The sequence below is a fragment of the Bos mutus genome, chromosome 16 (genome assembly GCF_027580195.1).
Source record: "Bos mutus isolate GX-2022 chromosome 16, NWIPB_WYAK_1.1, whole genome shotgun sequence".
Classification (NCBI taxonomy): domain Eukaryota; kingdom Metazoa; phylum Chordata; class Mammalia; order Artiodactyla; family Bovidae; genus Bos; species Bos mutus.
In genome coordinates, this window is record NC_091632.1 from 8,448,241 (window position 1) to 8,468,344 (window position 20,104).

The window sequence follows — 20,104 nt, forward strand, 5'->3', positions numbered from 1 at the left end:
ACCTAAACATTTATCTCTCCTACAGAGTTAGAACTTTAGACTTCTTACAGTAGTCTCTATGCCATTGTATAAATATTCTTTCCATAATGGTAATAAACCTATTGAGACTAAGGACCATTTTTATCACTCATTCAATAATTCAGTCATTCATTTAACACAATTAATGAGCTCTTTCTACTTCAAGGGTCACAATGTTATAAATACTTTGAATGCGAGGTGGACAAAGATCATCTTCACTGTGACTTACTTGACCTTGGTGGCTTATTGTTTTAAGCAACTCTTCCCCCACATAGTACATTAAAAATAAAATTTCCAGGTGTATTTCAATGTCTCACATTGACAATTCCATAGTCACATTTTAGACTAACAGTATGAAAATTAAAATTCTATCAAAACCAAACTCACGTTTCCAACAGTCAGCTTCTGAATGATGTAATCTGGGCATCTTTTGTGCTCGTTGATCTCCACAATCACATCTCCATAAACCCGGCTGCCCTCGTCCATTGACGGCCAGTACTCTGCACACTTGTTCTATGTTTAAAAAACCATCAAGCATTTAAGTTTTTAAATTAAATGAATTTGTTCATTAAACACTCTTTGTAAAACAAAACAAACAAGAAATGTGTTCCTTGAATGTCTCAAAACATGTTTCTATTCCATTTCACTGGGATGCTTGAAAAGTATTCCATTTCCCAAGAAGTGCCCAGAAGGATTTCCTTCATTCTACCCAGCAGATGATCTTCCCAGGCTTAGCTGCATATCAAATGGGGACGTGCTTGGTGGTGAGCAAGAAATTATGTGGTTGCATGTGGTTAATTTCAGGCTGGGGCATGCGGAGGTTTTCAGGCTTCCTAGAGTCACGTTACATAAATTACCATCTATCTGCCCAAAGTCAGCATGAAGGTCAATGTGTTTCAAGTAGTCACAAGTACTTGTGAAACCAGCTCACAGAAGTGTACTGAACTTAAAATAAGACTGTAACAAAATAGGAATCCCATAGGAGTCCAGCAATTAAGCAGAAACATTTAAATTTTATTCTTAAATACGTAGGTGTGTATGCTCAGTTGTGAAGTCGTGCCCGACTCTTTTGTGACCCCATGGGCTGCAATCCGCCAGGCTCCTCTGTCCATGGAATTTTCCAGGCAAGAATACTGGAGTGGGTCGCCATTTCCTTCTCCAGGGACATATATTTATATATGTACATATTTTATCCTTCTATAGGTATGAAAATTTAAATCAACTGTTCAAAGAGAACTGTCTGTTTTGTCATCAAGCACATATGGATGTGACTTTTTGAAATGCATCCAGCCTCTCTCTTCCTAACATCCATCCTCCACCTTTGAGTCCTAGACCTTCACCCTGAGAGCCTTCTGGGTTCCTACCTTGTTCCCTTCCTCACATCGAGTGACCATGACAATAACCGTGGCTTTCTGCTCCCAGATCATCCTCCAGAAATCATCAACAGTCTCATCCCTGGGACCTAGGGGTCAAACAAATAAAAACTGGTAAGAAATATCCTTTTTAAAGTGCTAAAAAGCAATTTTTCAGAAAGAATATCCGACTACCAGAGCAATTACCTTGTGCTGCGATGTACTTCCTGGGCTCTTTGAAACCCTGTCCAGGACAGACAAGAAGAAATGTCATTTACCGAACGCTCAATTACTCATTTACATGAGAAAGTGTGAAGTGAGGAAGTTACTTCAAATCGGTCATTTCTTGGGTGTGTGTCTTCCTGAGCAGTTTCAAATTATAAGGATGAGTTTATTAACTCATGATCAGTCATTTAACTGTGCCAAACATATTAACATTTACAAACAATATCCATGACTTCATGTGTCTTTGTGATATACTCTAAACAAAGCTGAAAAGTATGTAGGTTTTAGCTCCATCTGGGACGGTGCAGCAATTTATAAGAGTAATCAGGCATTCCTACATTTTATATCCTCTCAAGCTTTAAAGCACTATCTGCCACAATTTAATCCTCCTCACCAGCCATAGCGGAGAAGGCAATGGCACCCCACTCCAGTCCTCTTGCCTGGAAAATCCCATGGACAGAGGAGCCTGGAAGGCTGCAGTCCGTGGGGTCGCTGAGGGTCGGACACGACTGAGCGACTTCACTTTCGCTTTCACTACCAGCCATAGAGTAACTTTGGGGATTTTTACTCAATTTCTTTCAATAACTCATCCTGAGATTAGCCTCAAACTTCTACCTTTTATCTAGTGCTGGGATATACCACTGATGGCCTAGTATCAGCCACATCATGTGTTATCTATAGACGTGTGGCCATGGGCTTCAGAGCTGAGTAGCTGTGATAGAGGTGGTGTATCCTGTAAACCCCCCAAAGTTGCTATCTGGCCCCTTACAGAGAAGCCTGCCAATCTCTGCTTTCATAGAGTGACATTTTTTGTATCCGAGATATATACTTTAGGTAAATTAAACATCATACAAAACAGTGTGAATACCATGGTAACATTTTTGGATAAGTGGGGGTAACAAATATTGCTGTTTTCGGTTTATGTATAAAGAAACTCTCAGTGGATAAAGAGGAACCATGATGTGATGGTTTAGTCACTAAGTCATGTCGTGACCCCACAGACTGTAGCCCGCCAGGCTCCTCTGTCCATGGGATTCTCCAGGCAAGAATACTGGAGTGGGTGGCCATTCCCTTCTCCAGAGGATCTTTCCAACCAGGGATAAATCCCAGGTCTCCTCTGTTGCAGGCAGATTCAAGAATAATCTATGATAAAAACTAAAGTTTAGTATTAACATATATACATTACTATATATAAAACAGATAACCAATAAGGTCATGCTATATATTCTGTAATAGTTTCTCTATATTTTCATACTGCTTATTTTTTTTAATTTTGTGTGATGCATTACTTCATTAGCAATGGTAAAATAAATTATAATTTCATAATATTTTGGATAAATTAACCATGTACAATATCCTCAGACATTTACTAACTGAACAAGGGCAAAGTAACAAATTAACCAGTGCCTTCCAGTCCTCACGCCTATGGTGAGGTGCAAAGGCAGGGCTCTTATGAAAAATACACATATAGATAATTTAGGTAATACACAACACAGGACAGGAACCAGAGTATTTTCATTCTCAGTATCATTTTTTGGGAGACAAAAATCCTGTATTACCTAGCAGTGATAGTAAATAATAAATAACTATCCTTGCAAATATTAGTGATGTTGTTGTTTATACCAGTGACATTGATGGGCTTCCTTCAAGTGATTTTAAATAATATTTCTAAAAACTTGCCATGAGTGGACATATGTATATGTATAACTGACTCACTTTGCTGTAGCCCTGAAACTAACACAGCATTGTTAATCAACTACAATGCAATAAACTCTTTAAAAACATAAAAATTGCCATGACAAAGATGGAGCTGAATAGAATGTATAGACACAAGAAAAATGAAAATGGTCAGTGACAGAATGGTGAAGCTGTAAAACCTGGCCATGAGGCATTTTTTACTCACATCAATATAGCTGGCATTTATATAGTTTGATCCTGCATCTCCGTTTATGTCAGAGAGTTCAACACGGTTGTAGTCATCTGCTCAATGCAAAGAAATATTAAATAAGTGAAACAATGAATAATCAAGTAGCCTAAATGTATGGGAATCCAATTCTCAATGAACAACTTACAAGGAAGGATATCAACATAGCGATTTTTGTTCTGGTTAAAGGATTTTCGAGCATCCTTGATGGAAAACTTGCTGAATACCCGTGGAATGCTCTGAAAGACACAAAGATCCTTTGGGTCAGAGCAGATTGTAGAAAAACCACTTCCCCTCACCACTTATCGTTCTGAACAAGTGGGACATCCTGGTGCGTGTTTCCTTTACCCTGTTGAACAAGCTGCATATGGTAATTGAAATGAACGTTGTTAGGAATTATGCAAAAAGTCCTCTTTAAGAAAATGAATGATGGACTACTTGGAGAATAAATCCCATGAGAGCAAATTTAGCAGTAATTGCTCTGCCACTTTCAAATTCATTGAAAAACACACTTGGATAATTATCTAGAGCACAAGGACACATCAGCCAAATGTGTTTCTGGACATGACTTTGTAACTAGTACTCATTCACTGAAGCAGCATTATCTTGAAATGTTCACTAGTGTTACGACTATGAATCTCTCTGCTGGTCTGCAAATACCTGGTAATAATAGCTGCTTTGACTCCGCTGCACTATTATGTGGGATAAACTATCAAGGCCAACAGCTACACAACACATTTAAGATGGATCATGTTGGTGACGAAGAGAACATTTCGTCCTATGGCAAGAGGAGCACCCACCTGAAATTCAGCCAGGAAGAGCCTCCCCTCATCAGCCATCTTCCGCTTATAAGTCTCCAGCAAAACATCTGCATGAATGGGCTCCACGTTCATCAGCTGCTTCTCATCATCTTTAAACACATTAAAGGTTCACGACTAGTATCACATCTCTCTTTCCCACGTTCATACAGATTTCATTAGAAGCAAATCTTGGGTTAGGCCCTGAGCGTTTTTTCCTTCTCACACACAGTCCACCTGAAACATCTCACTCACATACAGAGATTCACCTGTAAACCTATGACATCTAAATTTAGGGCTCTAATACTCTTCTGGTCTTTTATGGATTAATCTTTCCCACTGACTCTCAGGTCTTCCACCCAGTTATTCCAGAAGGGCCCCAAACTCAAGATGTTCCAAGTCATCTCCCCTTTATTCTAGCATCTCAAATCTCAGCAAACAGGACCACCATTCCCAAAGTCAGCTAACAAGCAAACTTCCAAGTGACCCACGATTTCTCCCTCTGTCCTTACATCCAACAGGTCACCGTGTACCTCCCCTTCTGCCCATGACCATGGGATCCCTCCTCATGGGACCCCTCATCCACATGATGACCCCTCTCCCTGCCTCCAGTCTGTACCCGCCCTGACTGACTTTTTAAACTCCACAAATTCATCTTCTGATCCACAAATATGAGCGTGCAACTCCGCTTGCTGACCAAAAAAGCTCACACTACTGTTTGTGCTTCACAGTCTACAGGTTAAAGTTTCGATGTTTAATGTGATACACGAGCACTTTTTGTAATTTCACATGACTCATCTCAACCACAGTTTCCTATACTCTTGTTCTATATCTTAGGCACGAATATTCGCCAAGTACATCACAGAGGTTCTCCCCACGCCTCCATTCACACTGTTCTCTCTGCAGAGAATGCCCCTCCTTACTGTCTATCTGCACTAACAGATTTCAGACCAAGTATCACCACTATAAGGAGATCTAGGGCTACATTTCTTTGTTCCATTATATGCATTTCCAGTGGTTATGTATGGATGTGAGAGTTGGACTGTGAAGAAAGCTGAGCGCCAAAGATTTGATGCTTTTGAACTGTGGTGTTGGAGAAGACTCTTGAGAGTCCCTTGGACTGCAAGGAGATCCAACCAGTCCATTCTGAAGGAGATCAGCCCTGGGATTTCTTTGGAAGGAATGATGCTAAAGCTGAAACTCCAGTACTTTGGCCACCTCATGCGAAGAGTTGACTCATTGGAAAAGACTCTGCTGCTGGGAGGGATTGGGGGCAGGAGGAGAAGGGGATGACAGAGGATGAGATGGCTGGATGGCATCACTGACTCGATGGACGTGAGTCTGAGTGAACTCCAGGAGTTGGTGATGGACACGGAGGCCTGGCGTGCTGCGATTCATGGGGTCACAAAGAGTCGGACATGACTGAGACTGAACTGAACTGAACTATACTTTCCTATATTGTATTTTTAAATTTTATCTATTTTAAGTTATTATGAAATATTGTAAATGTATAAATAAGAGAATTTGATGACTACCCTGATACCCGGGACTCATCTTAATGTGATAATCTCTATACTTGACTGTAAACAGACTGTGTTCATTTTTTATGCCACCAGAGTATGAAACTCATTATATACGAGAGTTGCAAAGTAACTTACTAAAGAACAAAATATATTAAAGAGCTATAACTGCATATGGACACTGACAAACAACAGTTTCAGAATCTTAAGAGAATATAAGCTGCCACATGTGTTGAAAGTTATGCTCCTGCTCCTATCCGTGTACATCCAGCAGCATCTCTTTTAGTATCCATGTCAATGTCCCCTATTTATTAGATGAAAAAAAATGTTCACTAGGGTTACATTTAGCTTTTTGACTGTGGAAATCTTCTATCCAATCACAACCATCAAACGGTCCAGGCACACTTGTTCCTTTGGGTGGTTAGAGCTCCCCGGCATTCATTCGTTCTGACCTAGGGCCACCTTGGAGGTTTTATGGGATTTGGGTAAGTTCTAACCACTCCAAGGGGCAATCTGTGGCAACTCTGAGATAAATGCTCCTTGACCCTTTCCAAGACAAGTTAAAACCAAAGAGAGGAGTGCTGAAATGTTTCCGATCTTGAGTATGCAAAACCAAATCATTTTCTTTATTAAAGACACAGTTTCAACTTCTTGAACCCCATCCCCATTTTACTGGATCAAAAAACACATTTTTAAAGAGAATTGAAAAAAGTACAGTAAAAGTTGAAAAAAAAGGAGAGAGAGAAAAGATGAAATATGCTTTCATTTCCAAAGTCAGGGTGCAATCTTTTGTCATGCCTGTCAATGTGCCTTTAGTGGGAACAGCCCCCGGCCCACCCTTGCAGGGACGTGGACACACTTGCCACCTCCCTGCCCGTGTGACCTTCCATCTGCTCTTCAGTCACTCTCCTTTGTTGGTCTAATGATTCCCCACCACCTTAGAAGACCCAGCTTCTTGCCTTCTGCGTAGACAGCTTGCTATCTTCCGTCTTTCTACAGCATCACATGTACCCCACCTACGGCACCTAAAACTCTGTCACAGTCGTCTGCGTCTGTCTTCCTCTCAGTTCAATTCAATTCAGTCGCTCAGTCATGTCCGACTCTTTGCGACCCCATGAATCACAGCACACCAGGCCTCCGTGTCCATCACCAACTCCCGGAGTTCACTCAGACTCACGTCCATCGAGTCAGTGATGCCATCCAGCCATCTCATCCTCTGTTATCCCCTTCTCCTCCTGCCCCCAATCCCTCCCAGCAGCAGAGTCTTTTCCAATGAGTCAACTCTTCGCATGAGGTGGCCAAAGTACTGGAGTTTCAGCTTTAGCATCATTCCTTCCAAAGAAATCCCAGGGCTGATCTCCTTCAGAATGGACTGGTTGGATCTCCTTGCAGTCCAAGGGACTCTCAAGAGTCTTCTCCAACACCACAGCTCAAAAGCATCTAGACCCTAAAATTTTAAATGCAGAGTCTGTGACCTGTGACTGCCATAGTTTCAGGCACACTCTGAGAAGGTACAGATCCTTGCTGGTTAAATAAACACATCAATGAATTTAAATTTTATCACAGAGGAAGTCCAGGTTAGATTTAAAAAATGTTGAATTATTATATAAAACAAGGGAGATATTTGCCAGTTAAAAAAATGGCACACTTACCCCTTTCAACGAGTTCCTGCTGCTCATCTAAATTGCTGTAAAGATAAGAAATGTAAGTTTGCATACTCTTAAGAAACAGAATTCAGTTGGCAAGTGATTTTAATGAATGTCTTGAGGGAAGGAGGACATAGAGATGGGGAGGATGAAAGGGAAGAGGGGAGGGGGTAAGAAGGCATAAAGGCGGGGTAAGGGGAAGAAAGGTGGGGAGGGGAACCAACCATGGGAGGTTGGTCAGTCTCAGAGAAGTGACCGCATTTTTTAAATTTGGAACTTCTTGATTTTCATAAAGTGTAGTTGTTCCTGGCCAGAGGAATGTATATACTTCCCGATATATTTCTCTCCATTGTCACTTCCAGATACCTATGACCCACTTTGTACAAAAAGAACAGGCACATTCTTTTCATTGGTTATTACTGAAGGAAATCTATCCCATTATTAGTGAACATAGAAAAAATAACATTGAATATAAACCAATAAGACAATAGGAAAGTCTTTCATCAAAGGTTAGTGATGTCCTAGACTTCTTACTGTCATCTCTGCTGCTGCTGCTGCTGCTGCATCACTTCAGTCGTGTCCGACTCTGTGTGACCCCAGAGACAGCAGCCCACCAGTCTCCCCCGGCCCTGGGATTCTCCAGGCAAGAACACTGGAGTGGGTTGCCATTTCCTTCTCCATCTCTGAATTCCACTTAATTGGTTCCAAGTTGGCCTCATAAATGGGACTTTCATCATTATAACTATTATTATTATCTTTTCATTTTGAAATCAACTCTTACCTGGATCTTTTCTTATGCAGATCATAGATTTTATAGAGAACAATGAGCAGGGCTATTGATGTCACAATAATCAGAAATACCAAAAATATGATGAGTGCTTTAGCATTATCTAGAAATGAAAAAGAACACAGGAAGAGAGCTTACTATGTCAAATACGTTGCTGGATTCTTTGAGAAATCACTTTTAAAGTACTTACATTTTAACACTTTCATTTCTTTTGAAGTTTTAAACATATATAATTTTTAGAATGAGACCAAAGACAGGATGTTTCTGATTTTGTAAAGTCTTGCCCATATCTTGCCCATTTATTGGTTCTGAACCAATAAAATATTTCACATTTTAAAAATTAATAGAGTATAGAAGAGCAATTCTCTACTTTTCTACTAAATATATTTATGAGACACTATCATTTAGATTTAATTATCTTTCTTTTGGTCACTCCATTAGAAAGGGATCAAATAGGTAATCTAGTTATGATTCTCAGAGATAACCTCCTATAGTTTCTGTGCAGAACTAGCTAGCTTCTTAAGGGGGTCAGAAAGGTCACTGCCCTACATGAGATAAACCTGCTTATTGAGGTATAAAATCAATTAACCACAGGACAAAATTATTTTATTCTACACTTGATATTAGACTTATCCTGACATGAATTTTCACAAAGGTTTAATGTGAAATCACATGCTTTCTTGGAGAAAGGGCAGAGAAAAGAGAGCTTATTGGAAATATCTCTTGTGCTGAACAAGCAGGTAATGCTGTTCGTCTACGGTGAAAGTCCGGTGAAATAATGCGGAGACATCAGGGTCTCAGTGCTGGATACAGACTTCTTGGGTTCCCAGCTTAGATCCACCACGTCCTGATTGGGACCTTGGCCACCACCCTGATTATCTTTGTATCTCCATCCCTAATTAGTAAGCTGAGGCTAAGTTTGATCCACAGGAGACATTTAGCATAGTGTCGGGACATAGTACTAATTATTCACTAGTCACCCAAAATATTTTGGGTCTTAGTGTGTGTCACTGATTTAAGTAAGATGTCTCAGAGAATGAGACAGACAAAGATCCTTGTACTCATGGGACTGACATTCTGGGAGGAAAGACAGTTAACAATATATACTATAAACAAGAGAACAGTGAAATAGGTTGAAAGATGATGAAGACTGGAGCATTGGCTGCATGGCGCTGAACAACTGTGAGGAGATACCCTACATCCAAGGGCAGAGAAGCCCCAGCAAGATGGTAGGAGGGGCAAAATCGCGTTTAGAATCAAACCCCATTCCCACCACTGATGCTGGGAGGGCTCAAACAAACCTTGTGCACACCAGGACTCAGAGACCCCACAGAGACTGAGGCAGAGCTGTGTTTGAACACCTCCTAGGAGGGATGGATCAGCAGTGGGCTGCTGCAGGGGCAGGGGCTCTGGGTGCAGCAGACCTGGGTATGGCATAAGCCCTCTTGGAGGAGGTCGCCATTACCCACCATAGAGCCTCCAGACCGCACACAGGACTGGGGAAACAGACTCTCAGTTCAGTTCAGTTCAGTCGCTCAGTCATGTCCGACTCTTTGCGACCCCATGAATCACAGCACGCCAGGCCTCCCTGTCCATCACCAACTCCCAGAGTTCACTCAGACTCATGTCCATCGAGTTGATGATGCCATCCAGCCATCTCATCCTCTGTCGTCCCCTTCTCCTCCTGCCCCCAATCCCTCCCAGCATCAGGGTCTTTTCCAATGAGTCAACTCTTTGCATGAGGTGGCCAAAGTACTGGAGTTTCTGCTTCAGCATCAGTCCTTCCAATGAACACCCAGGACTGATCTCCTTTAGAATGGACTGGTTGGATCTCCTTGCAGTCCAAGGGACTCTCAAGAGTCTTCTCCAACACCACAGTTCAAAAGCATCAATTCTTTGGTGCTCAGCTTTCTTCACAGTCCAACTCTCATATCCATACATGACCACTGGGAAAACCATAGCCTTGACTAGATGGACATTTGTTAGCAAAGTAATGTCTTTGCTTTTGAATAGGCTATCTAGGTTGGTCATAACTTTCCTCCCAAGGAGTAAGCATCTTTTAATTTCATGGCTGCAATCACCATCTGCAGTGATTTTGGAGCCCCAAAAAATAAGTCTGCCACTGTTTCCACTGTTTCCCCATCTATTTCCCATGAAGTGATGGGACCAGATGCTATGATCTTAGTTTTCTGAATGTTGAGCTTTAAGCCAACTTTTTCACTCTCCTCTTTCACTTTCATCAAGAGGCTTTTTAGTTCCTCTTCACTTTCTGCCTTAAGGGTGGTGTCATCTGCATATGTGAGATTATTGATATTTCTCCAGGCAATCTTGATTCCAGCTTGTGCTTCTTCCAGCCCAGGGTTTCTCATGATGTACTCTGCACAGAAGTTAAATAAGCAGGGTGACAATATACAGTGTTGACATACTCCTTTTCCTATTTGGAACCAGTCTGTTGTTCCATGTCCAGTTCTAACTGTTGCTTCCTGACTTGCATATAGGTTTCTCAAGAGGCAGGTCAGGTGGTCTGGTATTTCCATCTCCTTCAGAATTTTCCACAGTTTATTGTGATCCACACGGTCAAAGGCCTTGGCATAGCCAGTAAACCTGAAACAGGTGTTTTTCTGGAACTCTCTTGCTTTTTCCATGATCCAGCAGATGTTGGCAATTTGAACTCTGGTTCCTCTGCCTTTTCTAAAACTAGCTTGAACATCTGGAGGTTCATGGTTCACGTATTGCTGAAGCCTGGCTTGGAGATTTTGAGCATTACTTTACTAGCGTGTGAGATGAGTGCAATTGTGTGGTAGTTTGAGCATTCTTTTGCATTGCCTTTCTTTGGGACTGGAATGAAAACTGACCTTTTCCAGTCCTGTGGCCACCGCTGAGTTTTCCAAATTTGCTGGCATATTGAGTGCAGCACTTTCACAGCATCATCTTTTAGGATTTGAAATAGCTCCACTGGAATTCCATCACCTCTACTAGCTTTGTTCGTAGTGATGCTTTCTAAGGCCCACTTGACTTCACATTCCAGGATGTCTGGCTCTAGGTGAGTGATCACATCATCATGATTATCTGGGTCGTGAAGCTCTTTTTTGTACAGTTCTCCTGTGTATTCTTGCCACCTCTTCATAATATCTTCTGATTCTGTTAGATCCATACCATTTCTGTCCTTTAATGAGCCCATCTTTGCATGAAATGTTCCCTTGGTATCTCTAATTTTCTTGAAGAGATCTCTAGTCCTTCCCATTCTGTTGTTTTCCTCTATTTCTTTGCATTGATTGCTGAGGAAGGCTTTCTTATCTCTCCTTGCTATTCTTTGGAACTCTGCATTCAGATGCTTATATCTTTCCTTTTCTCCTTTGCTTTTTGCTTCTCTTCTTTTCACAACTATTTGTAAGGCCTCCTCAGACAGCCATTTTGCTTTTTTGCATTTCTTTTCCATGGGGATGGTCTAGATCCCTGTCTCCCGTACAGTGTCACCAACCTCTGTCCATTGTTCATCAGGCACTCTGTCTATCAGATCTAGGCCCTTAAATCTATTTCTCACTTCCACTGTATAATCATAAGGGATTTGATTTAGGTCATATCTGAATGGTCTAGTGATTTTCCCTACTTTCTTCAATTTAAGTCTGAATTTGGCAATAAGGAGTTCATGATATGAGCCACAGTCAGCTCCTGGTCTTGTGTTTGCTGACTGTATACAGCTTCTCCATCTTTGGCTTCAAAGAATATAATCAATCTGATTTTGATGTTGACTTCCCTGGTGGCTCAGACGGTAAACAGACTCTAGGAGGGCACAAACAGAACTTTCTGCACATCAGGACCCAGGAGAAAGGAGCAGTGACCCCACAAGAGACTGACCCAGACTTGCCCATGAGTGTTCAGGAGTCACCAGCAGAGGCGTGGGTTGCCGGTGGCCTGCTGCAAGGGTTGGGGGCACTGAATGTAGCAGTGGGTGCATGGGACTTTTGGAAGGAGGTTGCCATTGTCTTCATTACCTCCACCATAGTTAGTTCAGTTCAGCTCAGTTCAGTCGCTCAGTCGTGTCCTACTCTTTTCGACCCCATGAATCACAGCACTCCAGGCCTCCCTGTCCATCACCAACTCCCAGAGTTCACTCAGACTCACATCCACTGAGTCAGTGATGCCATCCAGCCATCTCATCCTTTGTCGTCCCCTTCTCCTCCTGCCCCCAATCCCTCCCAGCATCAGAGTCTTTTCCAATGAGTCAACTCTTCGCATGAGGTGGCCAAAGTACTGGAGTTTCAGCTTTAGCATCATTCCTTCCAAAGAAATCCCAGGGCTGATCTCCTTCAGAATGGACTGTTTGGGTTTCCTTGCAGTCCAAGGGACTCTCAAGAGTCTTCTCCAATACCACAGTTCAAAAGCATCAATTCTTCGGCGCTCAGCCTTCTTCACAGTCCAACTCTCACATCCATATCTGACCACAGGATCTATACATAAGTCCCAGGTAAATAACAGAGGGAACACAGCCCCACCCATCAACAGAAAATTGGATTAAAGATTTACTGAGCACGGTCCAACCTATCAGAACAAGACCCAGTTTCCCCCTCAGTCAGTCTCTCCACCAGGAAGCTCCAATAAGCCTCTTATCCTTCTCCATCAAAGGGCAGACTGGAACCACAATCACAGAAAACTAACCAATCTGATCACATGAACCACAGCCTTGTCTAACTCAATGAAACTATGAGTCAGGCCATGTAGGGCCACCCAAGATAGATGGGTCATGGTGGAGAATTCTGACAAAACATGGTCCACTGGAGAAGGGAATGGCAAACCATTTCAGTATTCTTGCCTTGAGAACCCCATGAACAGTGTGAAAAGGCAAAAAGATAAGACACTGAAAGATGAACTCCCCAGGTGGGTAGGTGCCCAATATGCTACTGGAGATCGGTGGAGAAATAACTCCAGAAAGAATGAAGGGATGGAGCCAAAGCAAAAATAATGCCCAGCTGCGGATTTGACTGGTGATGGAAGTTTGAAGCTGTAAAGAGCAATATTGCATAGGAACCTGGAATGTCAGGTCCATGAATCAAGGCAAATTGGAAGTGGTCAAACAGGAGATGGCAAGAGTGAACATCAACATTTTAGGAATCAGTGAACTAAAATGGACTGGAATGGATGAATTTAACTCAGATGACCATTATGTCTACTACTGTGGGCAAGAATCCCTTAGAAGAAATGGAGTAGCAATCAAAAGAGTTGTCCACAAAAGAGTCCAAAACGCAATACTTGGATGCAGTCTCAAAAATGACAATGATCTCTGTTTATTTCCAAGGCAGACTATTCAGTATCACAGTAATCCAAGTCTATGCCCCAACCAGTAATGCTGAAGAAGCTGAAGTTGAACGGTTCTATGAAGACCTACAAGAACTTCTAGAACTAACACCCAAAAAAGATGTCCTTTTCATTATAGGGGACTGGAATGCAAAAGTAGGAAGTCAAGAAATAGCTGGAGTAACAGGCAAATTTAGCCTTGGAGTACAGAATGAAGCAGGAGAAAGGATAATAGAGTTTTACCAAGAGAGTGCACTGGTCATAGCAAACTCCCCCTTCCAACAACACTAGAGAAGGCTCTACACATGGACATCACCAGATGGTCAATACTGAAATCAGATTGATTATATTCTTTGCAGCCAAAGATGGAGAAGCTCTATATAGTCAGCCAAAACAAGATCAGGAGCTGACTGTGGTTCAAATCATGAATTCCTTATTGCCAAATTCAGACTTAAACTGAAGAAAGTAGGGAAAACCACTAGACCCTTCAGGTATGACCTAAATCAAATCTCTTATGATTATACCGTGGAAGTGACAAATAGATTCACGGGATTACATTTGATAGACAGAGTGCCTGAAGAACTATGGATGGAGGTTTGTGACACTGTACAAGAGGCAGGGATCAAGACCACCCCCAAGAAAAAGAAATGCAAAAAGGCAAAATGCTTGTCTGAGGAGGGCTTACAAATAGCTGTGAAAAGAAGAGAAGTGAAAAGCAAAGGAGAAAAAGAAAGATACACTCATTTGATTGCAGAGTTCCAAAGAATAGCAGGGAGAGATCAGAAACCCTTCCTCAGCGATCAATGCAAAGAAATAGAGGAAAACAACGGAACTGGAAAGGCTAGAGATCTCTTCAAGGAAATCAGAGATACCAAGGGACCATTTCATGCAAAGATGGGCTCATTAAAGGACAGAAATGGTATGGACCTAATAGAAGCAGAAGATATTAAGAAGAGGTGGCAAGAATACATAGAACTATACAAAAAGATCTTAATGACGTGATAATCATGATGGTGTGATCACTCCTAGAGCCAGACAACCTGGAATGTGAGGTCAAGTGGGCCTTAGAAAGCATCATTACGAACAAAGCTAGTGGAGGTGATGAATTCCAGTGGAGCTATTTCAAATCCTAAAAGATGATGCTGTGAAAGTGCTGCACTCAATATGCCAGCAAATTTGGAAAACTCAGTGGTGGCCACAGGACTGGAAAAGGTCAGTTTTCATTCCAATCCCAAAGAAAGGCAATACCAAAGAATGCTCAAACTACCACACAATTGCACTCATCTCACACGCTAGTAAAGTAATGCTCAAAATCTCCAAGCAAGGCTTCAACAGTACGTGAACCATGAACTTCCAGATGTTCAAGCTGGTTTTAGAAAAGTCAGAGGAACCAGAGATAAAGTTGCCAACATCCACTAGATCATGGAAAAAGCAAGAGAGTTCCAGAAAAACATCTACTTCTGCTTTATCAACTATGACGAAGCCTTTGACTGTGTGGATCACAATAAACTGTGGAAAATTCTGAAAGAGATGGGAATACCAACCACCTGACTTGCCTCTTGAGAAACCTGTATGCAGGTCAGGAAGCAACAGTTAGAACTGGACATGGAACAACAGACTGGTTCCAAATAGGAAAAGAAATATGTCAACACTGTATATTATCACCCCGCTTATTTAACTTCTGTGCAGAGTGCATCATGAGAAATGCTAGGCTGGATGAAGCACAAGCTGAAATCAAGATTGCTGTGAGAAATATCAATATCCTCAGCTATGCAGATGACACCATCCTTACGGCAGAAAGTGAAGAGGAACTAAAGAGCGTCTTGATAAGTGTCAAAGAGGAGAGTGAAAAAGTTGGCTTAAAACTCAACATTCAGCCCGGCCCCGCGCCCCGTCCAGCCAGCTCGCTCAGGCTCGCTCCAGCCCGGGGCCGCCCCGTCCGCCCCGCCCCCGCCGGCCGGACCGCAGGGCTCTAGGTGCCGCGCGGAACCCCTCTGCACCGGTGCGAACGTGGCGCTGCGCGCGGTGCGGAGCGTGCGCGCCGCGGTCGGCAGCCTGCGCCCATCTAGCACCCGGCGCGCCCTGCTCGCCGCGGCCCTGCGGACTGCGGGTGGGTGCCGTCTGGGCGCTGCGCGCGGGCCCTGCTCTGCTGTCGGTGCGGAAATTCACAGAAAAACACGAATGGGCAACAACAGAAAATGGTGTTCGAACAGTGGGAATCAGCAATTTTGCACAGGAAGCTTTGGGAGATGTTTACTGTAGTCTGCCTGAAGTTGGGACAAAGTTGAACAAACAAGAGGAGTTTGGTGCTTTGGAAAGTGTGAAAGCTGCTAGTGAACTCTATTCTCCTGTGTCAGGAGAAGCAGCTGAAATTAATAAAGCTCTAGCAGAAAATCCAGGACTTGTCAACAAGTCTTGTTATGAAGATGGTTGGCTGATCAAGATGACATTCAGTAACCCTTCAGAACTAGATGAACTAATGAGGGAAGAAGCATATGAGAAATACATAAAATCTATTGAGGAGTGAAAATAGAATCCCTAAATAAACTGCTTTGAAACAAACAAACAAAAAACCCTCAACATTCAGAAAACTAAGATCATGGCATCTGGTCCCATCACTTTATGGCAAATAGATGGGGAAACAGTGGAAACAGTGTCAGACTTTATTTTCTTGGGCTCCAAAATCACTGCAGATTATGACTGCAGCCATGAAATTCAAAGACGCTTACTCCTTGGAAGAAAAGTTATGACCAACCTAGATAGCACATTAAAAAGCAGAGACACTACTTTGCCAACAAAGGTCCAGTCAAAGCTATGGTTTTTCCAGTGGTCATGTATGGATGGGAGAGTTGGATTGTGAAGAAAGCTGAGCACCGAAGAATTGATGCTTTTGAACTGTGGTGTTGGCGGAGACTCCTGAGAGTCCCTTGGACTGCAAGGAGATCCAACTAGTCCATCCTAAAGGAGATCCGTCCTGAGTATTCATTGGAAAGAGTGATGCTGAAGCTGAAACTCCAATCCTTTGGCCACCTGATGCGGAGAACTGACTCATTGGAAAAGACCCTGATGCTGGGAAAGATTGAAGGCAGAAGGAGAAGAGGGTGACAGAGGATGAGATGGTTGGATGGCATCACCAACTCAATGGACATGAGTTTGAGCAAGCTCTGGGAGTTGGTGATGGACAGGGAGGCCCGGCGTGCTGCAGTCCATGGGGTCAAAAGAGCCAGACACGACTAGGTGACTGAACTGAACTGAACTGAGAAGATGAGGAGTTAGCTGGACAGGTATCTGGGGGATGCTTGTTCAGGCACAGGTGGGATTAGGTGAGAGCCTCGAGGCAGAACACACCTAGCATTCAAGGAGCAGCAGGAATCCCCTGAGGCTAGAGTGGGGGAGAGGGATGGGCATCAGGAGATGCCAGCTGAGAATGTGGCTGGGAGTCAGCAGAGGGCAAGGGTAAGATTGGAGGGGCTTGTGAAGCATTTAAGGTCATACTGGTGTGTGTGTGTGTGTGTGTGTGTGTGTGTGTGTGTGTGTGTGTGTGTGTGTGTGTTTGCTTGTTTGCTGTTTTGCTGCACTGCTACATTTGTAAGATCTTAGCTCCCCAGTCAGGGTTGGAACCTACACCCTCCAGAGAGAGCACAGAGCACGAGCCACTGGGCCTTCAGGCTATGCCCGCTTACCTTGGTGTTTGAGTTAAATCTGTACCACATGCAGGATTTTGAGTAGAGGAGTAATAAACTGTGACTTGGGCATTATACAGGTTTTTATAACCCCCTTGTTGAAAGTACTATCATCCAGGCAAAATACGACAGTGCCTCAGATGAGGCCGGCAGCGCAGGTGTTAGGAGAAAGAAGTCATACAGTGCCATCAGTGAAGACCACGAAGGCTGTGCGGAGGCGCCCTCAGGGAAACAGAAGCTCAGTTTGGGATCTGAGAGTCTGAAAGGAAAGGTAGACAACCCAAGTGGAGGTGCCAAGTAGGAAGCTGGCTAGAAAGGATCTGAGACTGGACAGAGGGTCTCCAACACACAGCTGTTGCTTAAAGCTGTGAAGACTGAATGATTAACCCGGAAATTAAAAGTGAATAGAAGTCCCAAGACTCAGTCCTGAGACACGCAGGGTTAAAAAGTAGGAGGAAAAGATGCAGCCGGCAAAGGGACTCTCAAGTGAAGCAGGATGAAAGGAGCTTTGCTGTTGACAGGTGTGCGGGTGAAGAACTAGGCTGGCAGCTGAAGAAGAAACAGGGTCAGAAGAGATACTGCGGTTGCTCCTGCTCGTTTGCTTTTAAAAACTGCATGCCGATGAGACCCACCCAGCAGAGGAGGGAAATGACGACCCAGGGAAAAAGAAGAAAGCTGTTAGTCATGGACATTGGTTCCAGGACCAAGGGATTCCGGAGTAATGGCAAGAGAGAGATTATGGTGATGGATTACAAATTGACGTTGTGCATGGTGGGAGCCCTAAAGGAAATCAGTCCTGAATATTCATTGGAAGGACTGATGCTGAAGCTGAAACTCCAATCCTTTGGCCACCTGATGCAAAGAACGGACTCACTGGAAAAGACCCTGATGCTGGGAAAGACTGAAGGCAGGAGAAGTGGATGACAGAGGAGGAGATGGCTGGATGGCATCACGGACTCGGTGGACATGAGTTTGAGCAAGCTCTGGGAGTTGGTGATGGACAGGGAAGCTTGGCGTGCTGCAGTCCATGGGGTCACAAAGAGTTAGATGCAACTGAGGGACTGAACTGAACTGATGGTGGGAGTGGAGGACCTTTACCTACATCAGGGTTCACTACCGTTGCTGTGGTCACTGTGCTTCATGAAGATGGGCAGAGACCTAGCGTTCTTCTCTTGTAGGTGAGGAAACAAATTCAACCCTCCTAAATCATGTTTCTAAGGCAATACAGAAATTATACATTTGAGGTGGGGGTGGGCTGAGAAGCCTGGATGCTTTGAAGGAGATGGGTGGTGAGGAGAATTTCCAGATGGTGCCAAGGTTTCCAGGTCTTGGTTATCTCATCAACCACTAATGTAGGCACCACGGCAAAGAAACTGCAGAGCGAACTCCAGCCTCAAGTCAGCAGGGACTTTCCCACTGGAAGATCCCGAGACTGTTCTGGGTGAGCATGACCTAACCACGAGTCCTTTAAAAAAGCTGAAGTCAGTGATTTGAGGTACTGGAAGGACTCCCCAGGCTGTCTGGAGCAGGTCAGGTGGAAAGAACACGAGGGGCTTCTGGGAGCTGACTGCAAGCCCTGGCCCCGGGACCCCAAAGAAATCAGGTCAGCGGTCCCAGCACAGCAAGAAACAGGACTCCGCCAACCTGGATCAACCCTGGAAGCATTTGTATGCATATTCTCCAGATAAAAACTCATCCTGGCCGACATCTAGGTTTCAGAAGACCCAGTCACATGGAGCCGGAACTCTGACTATGGAATTGTGAGCTAATAAATCAACGGGTGTGGTGTGAAGCCGCTGGTTTAACCCGTTGGACAGCAAGAGAAAACGAATACACAGCCACCTGTCCTGTGTGCTTTCGGCTGGAGACAGTCCGTGGGGTTGAGGGGAACGACCGGTCCCCTCCCCTGCCCTGCTCCCCTCCTCTGCCCGTGGCTGGCCCTGGCTAACTCTTGAGCAGACTTCTTTTCTCTGCCTTGCTGTTAAGTGTGTCCAGGTAACTGCGATAAGGGTAGCAGGCATATCAATCACAGCTGGGTGTGGCATTTTCCACCCCATGAAAGACCCTCCATTCCCTTCTCCAGAGTGCTGGCTGGAGCTTGGTTGTCATCCCAAATTCAGGAGCCACCTCTGGAGAGGGACGCCCCTGGGTCCGTGTGGAGCTTTGAATGAGTGTGTGGAGCAGGACTCTGCCCTCGACAAGGACATAAACATCCCCAGTTGGAGGAGAAACGGACCTAGAGCCCATCAGACAGAGTAAAGTAAGTCAGAAAGAGGAAAACAAATAATGCGTATTAATGTCAGGATGTGGAATCTAGAGAAATGGTACAGACGAACCTCTTCACAGGGCAGGAGTACAGATGCAGATGCAGAGGGCAGGCAGGCGGGCACCAGGGAGGGGGGACGAGCTGAGGGCCGAGCACTGAGACACGCACGCTACCGCGGGGAGCCGCTGTCCGCGGGAGTTGGGGCTGGACAGCGAAGCCTGCCCAGCTCAGCTCAGCTCAGCTCAGTGCTCTGCGACGCCCTAGAGGGTGGGCTGAGGGGTGCAGGTCCAAGAGGAAGGAGATGCACGTATGCATGTAGCTAAGTCACTCCACTGTACAGCAGAAACCAACCCAGCAACTGTGAAGCAACTATACTCCAATTTTTAAAAATGATTAAGAAAATAAGCAGTGTCTACTCAGTTACGCCACAACGATTTGGGGATCTATCTGTTACGGCATCCACCACTGTCTTAACTGATCAGTACCCCTCACTCATCCCACACGACCGAGCAAATGCTATGCTTCCTACAACCACGACGGTCTCTAGGGATAGGACAGAAAACGGCATAAAAGGCACCAGTTCGGAGGGAA

The 20,104-nt window shown here is 44.0% G+C and overlaps 1 protein-coding gene and 1 pseudogene across 4 annotated transcripts in view; one reads left to right on the top strand and one right to left on the bottom strand.

Moving 5' to 3' along the window:
• PTPRC (protein tyrosine phosphatase receptor type C) overlaps positions 1-20,104 on the bottom strand; it is a 128,627-nt gene that overhangs the window by 19,492 nt on the left and 89,031 nt on the right. For all 4 annotated transcript variants that reach the window (XM_070384679.1, XM_070384678.1, XM_070384677.1 and 1 more), the window contains 8 exons: positions 8,264-8,372; positions 7,489-7,523; positions 4,320-4,429; positions 3,668-3,758; positions 3,499-3,575; positions 1,578-1,614; positions 1,383-1,480; positions 406-531 (listed from right to left, as the gene is read on the bottom strand). In XM_070384679.1, the coding sequence (XP_070240780.1) occupies positions 406-531; positions 1,383-1,480; positions 1,578-1,614; positions 3,499-3,575; positions 3,668-3,758; positions 4,320-4,429; positions 7,489-7,523; positions 8,264-8,372 (683 nt within the window). The remainder of the gene's footprint in view (positions 1-405; positions 532-1,382; positions 1,481-1,577; positions 1,615-3,498; positions 3,576-3,667; positions 3,759-4,319; positions 4,430-7,488; positions 7,524-8,263; positions 8,373-20,104) is intronic.
• On the top strand, positions 9,436-16,091 carry LOC102285934 (glycine cleavage system H protein, mitochondrial pseudogene; annotated as a pseudogene).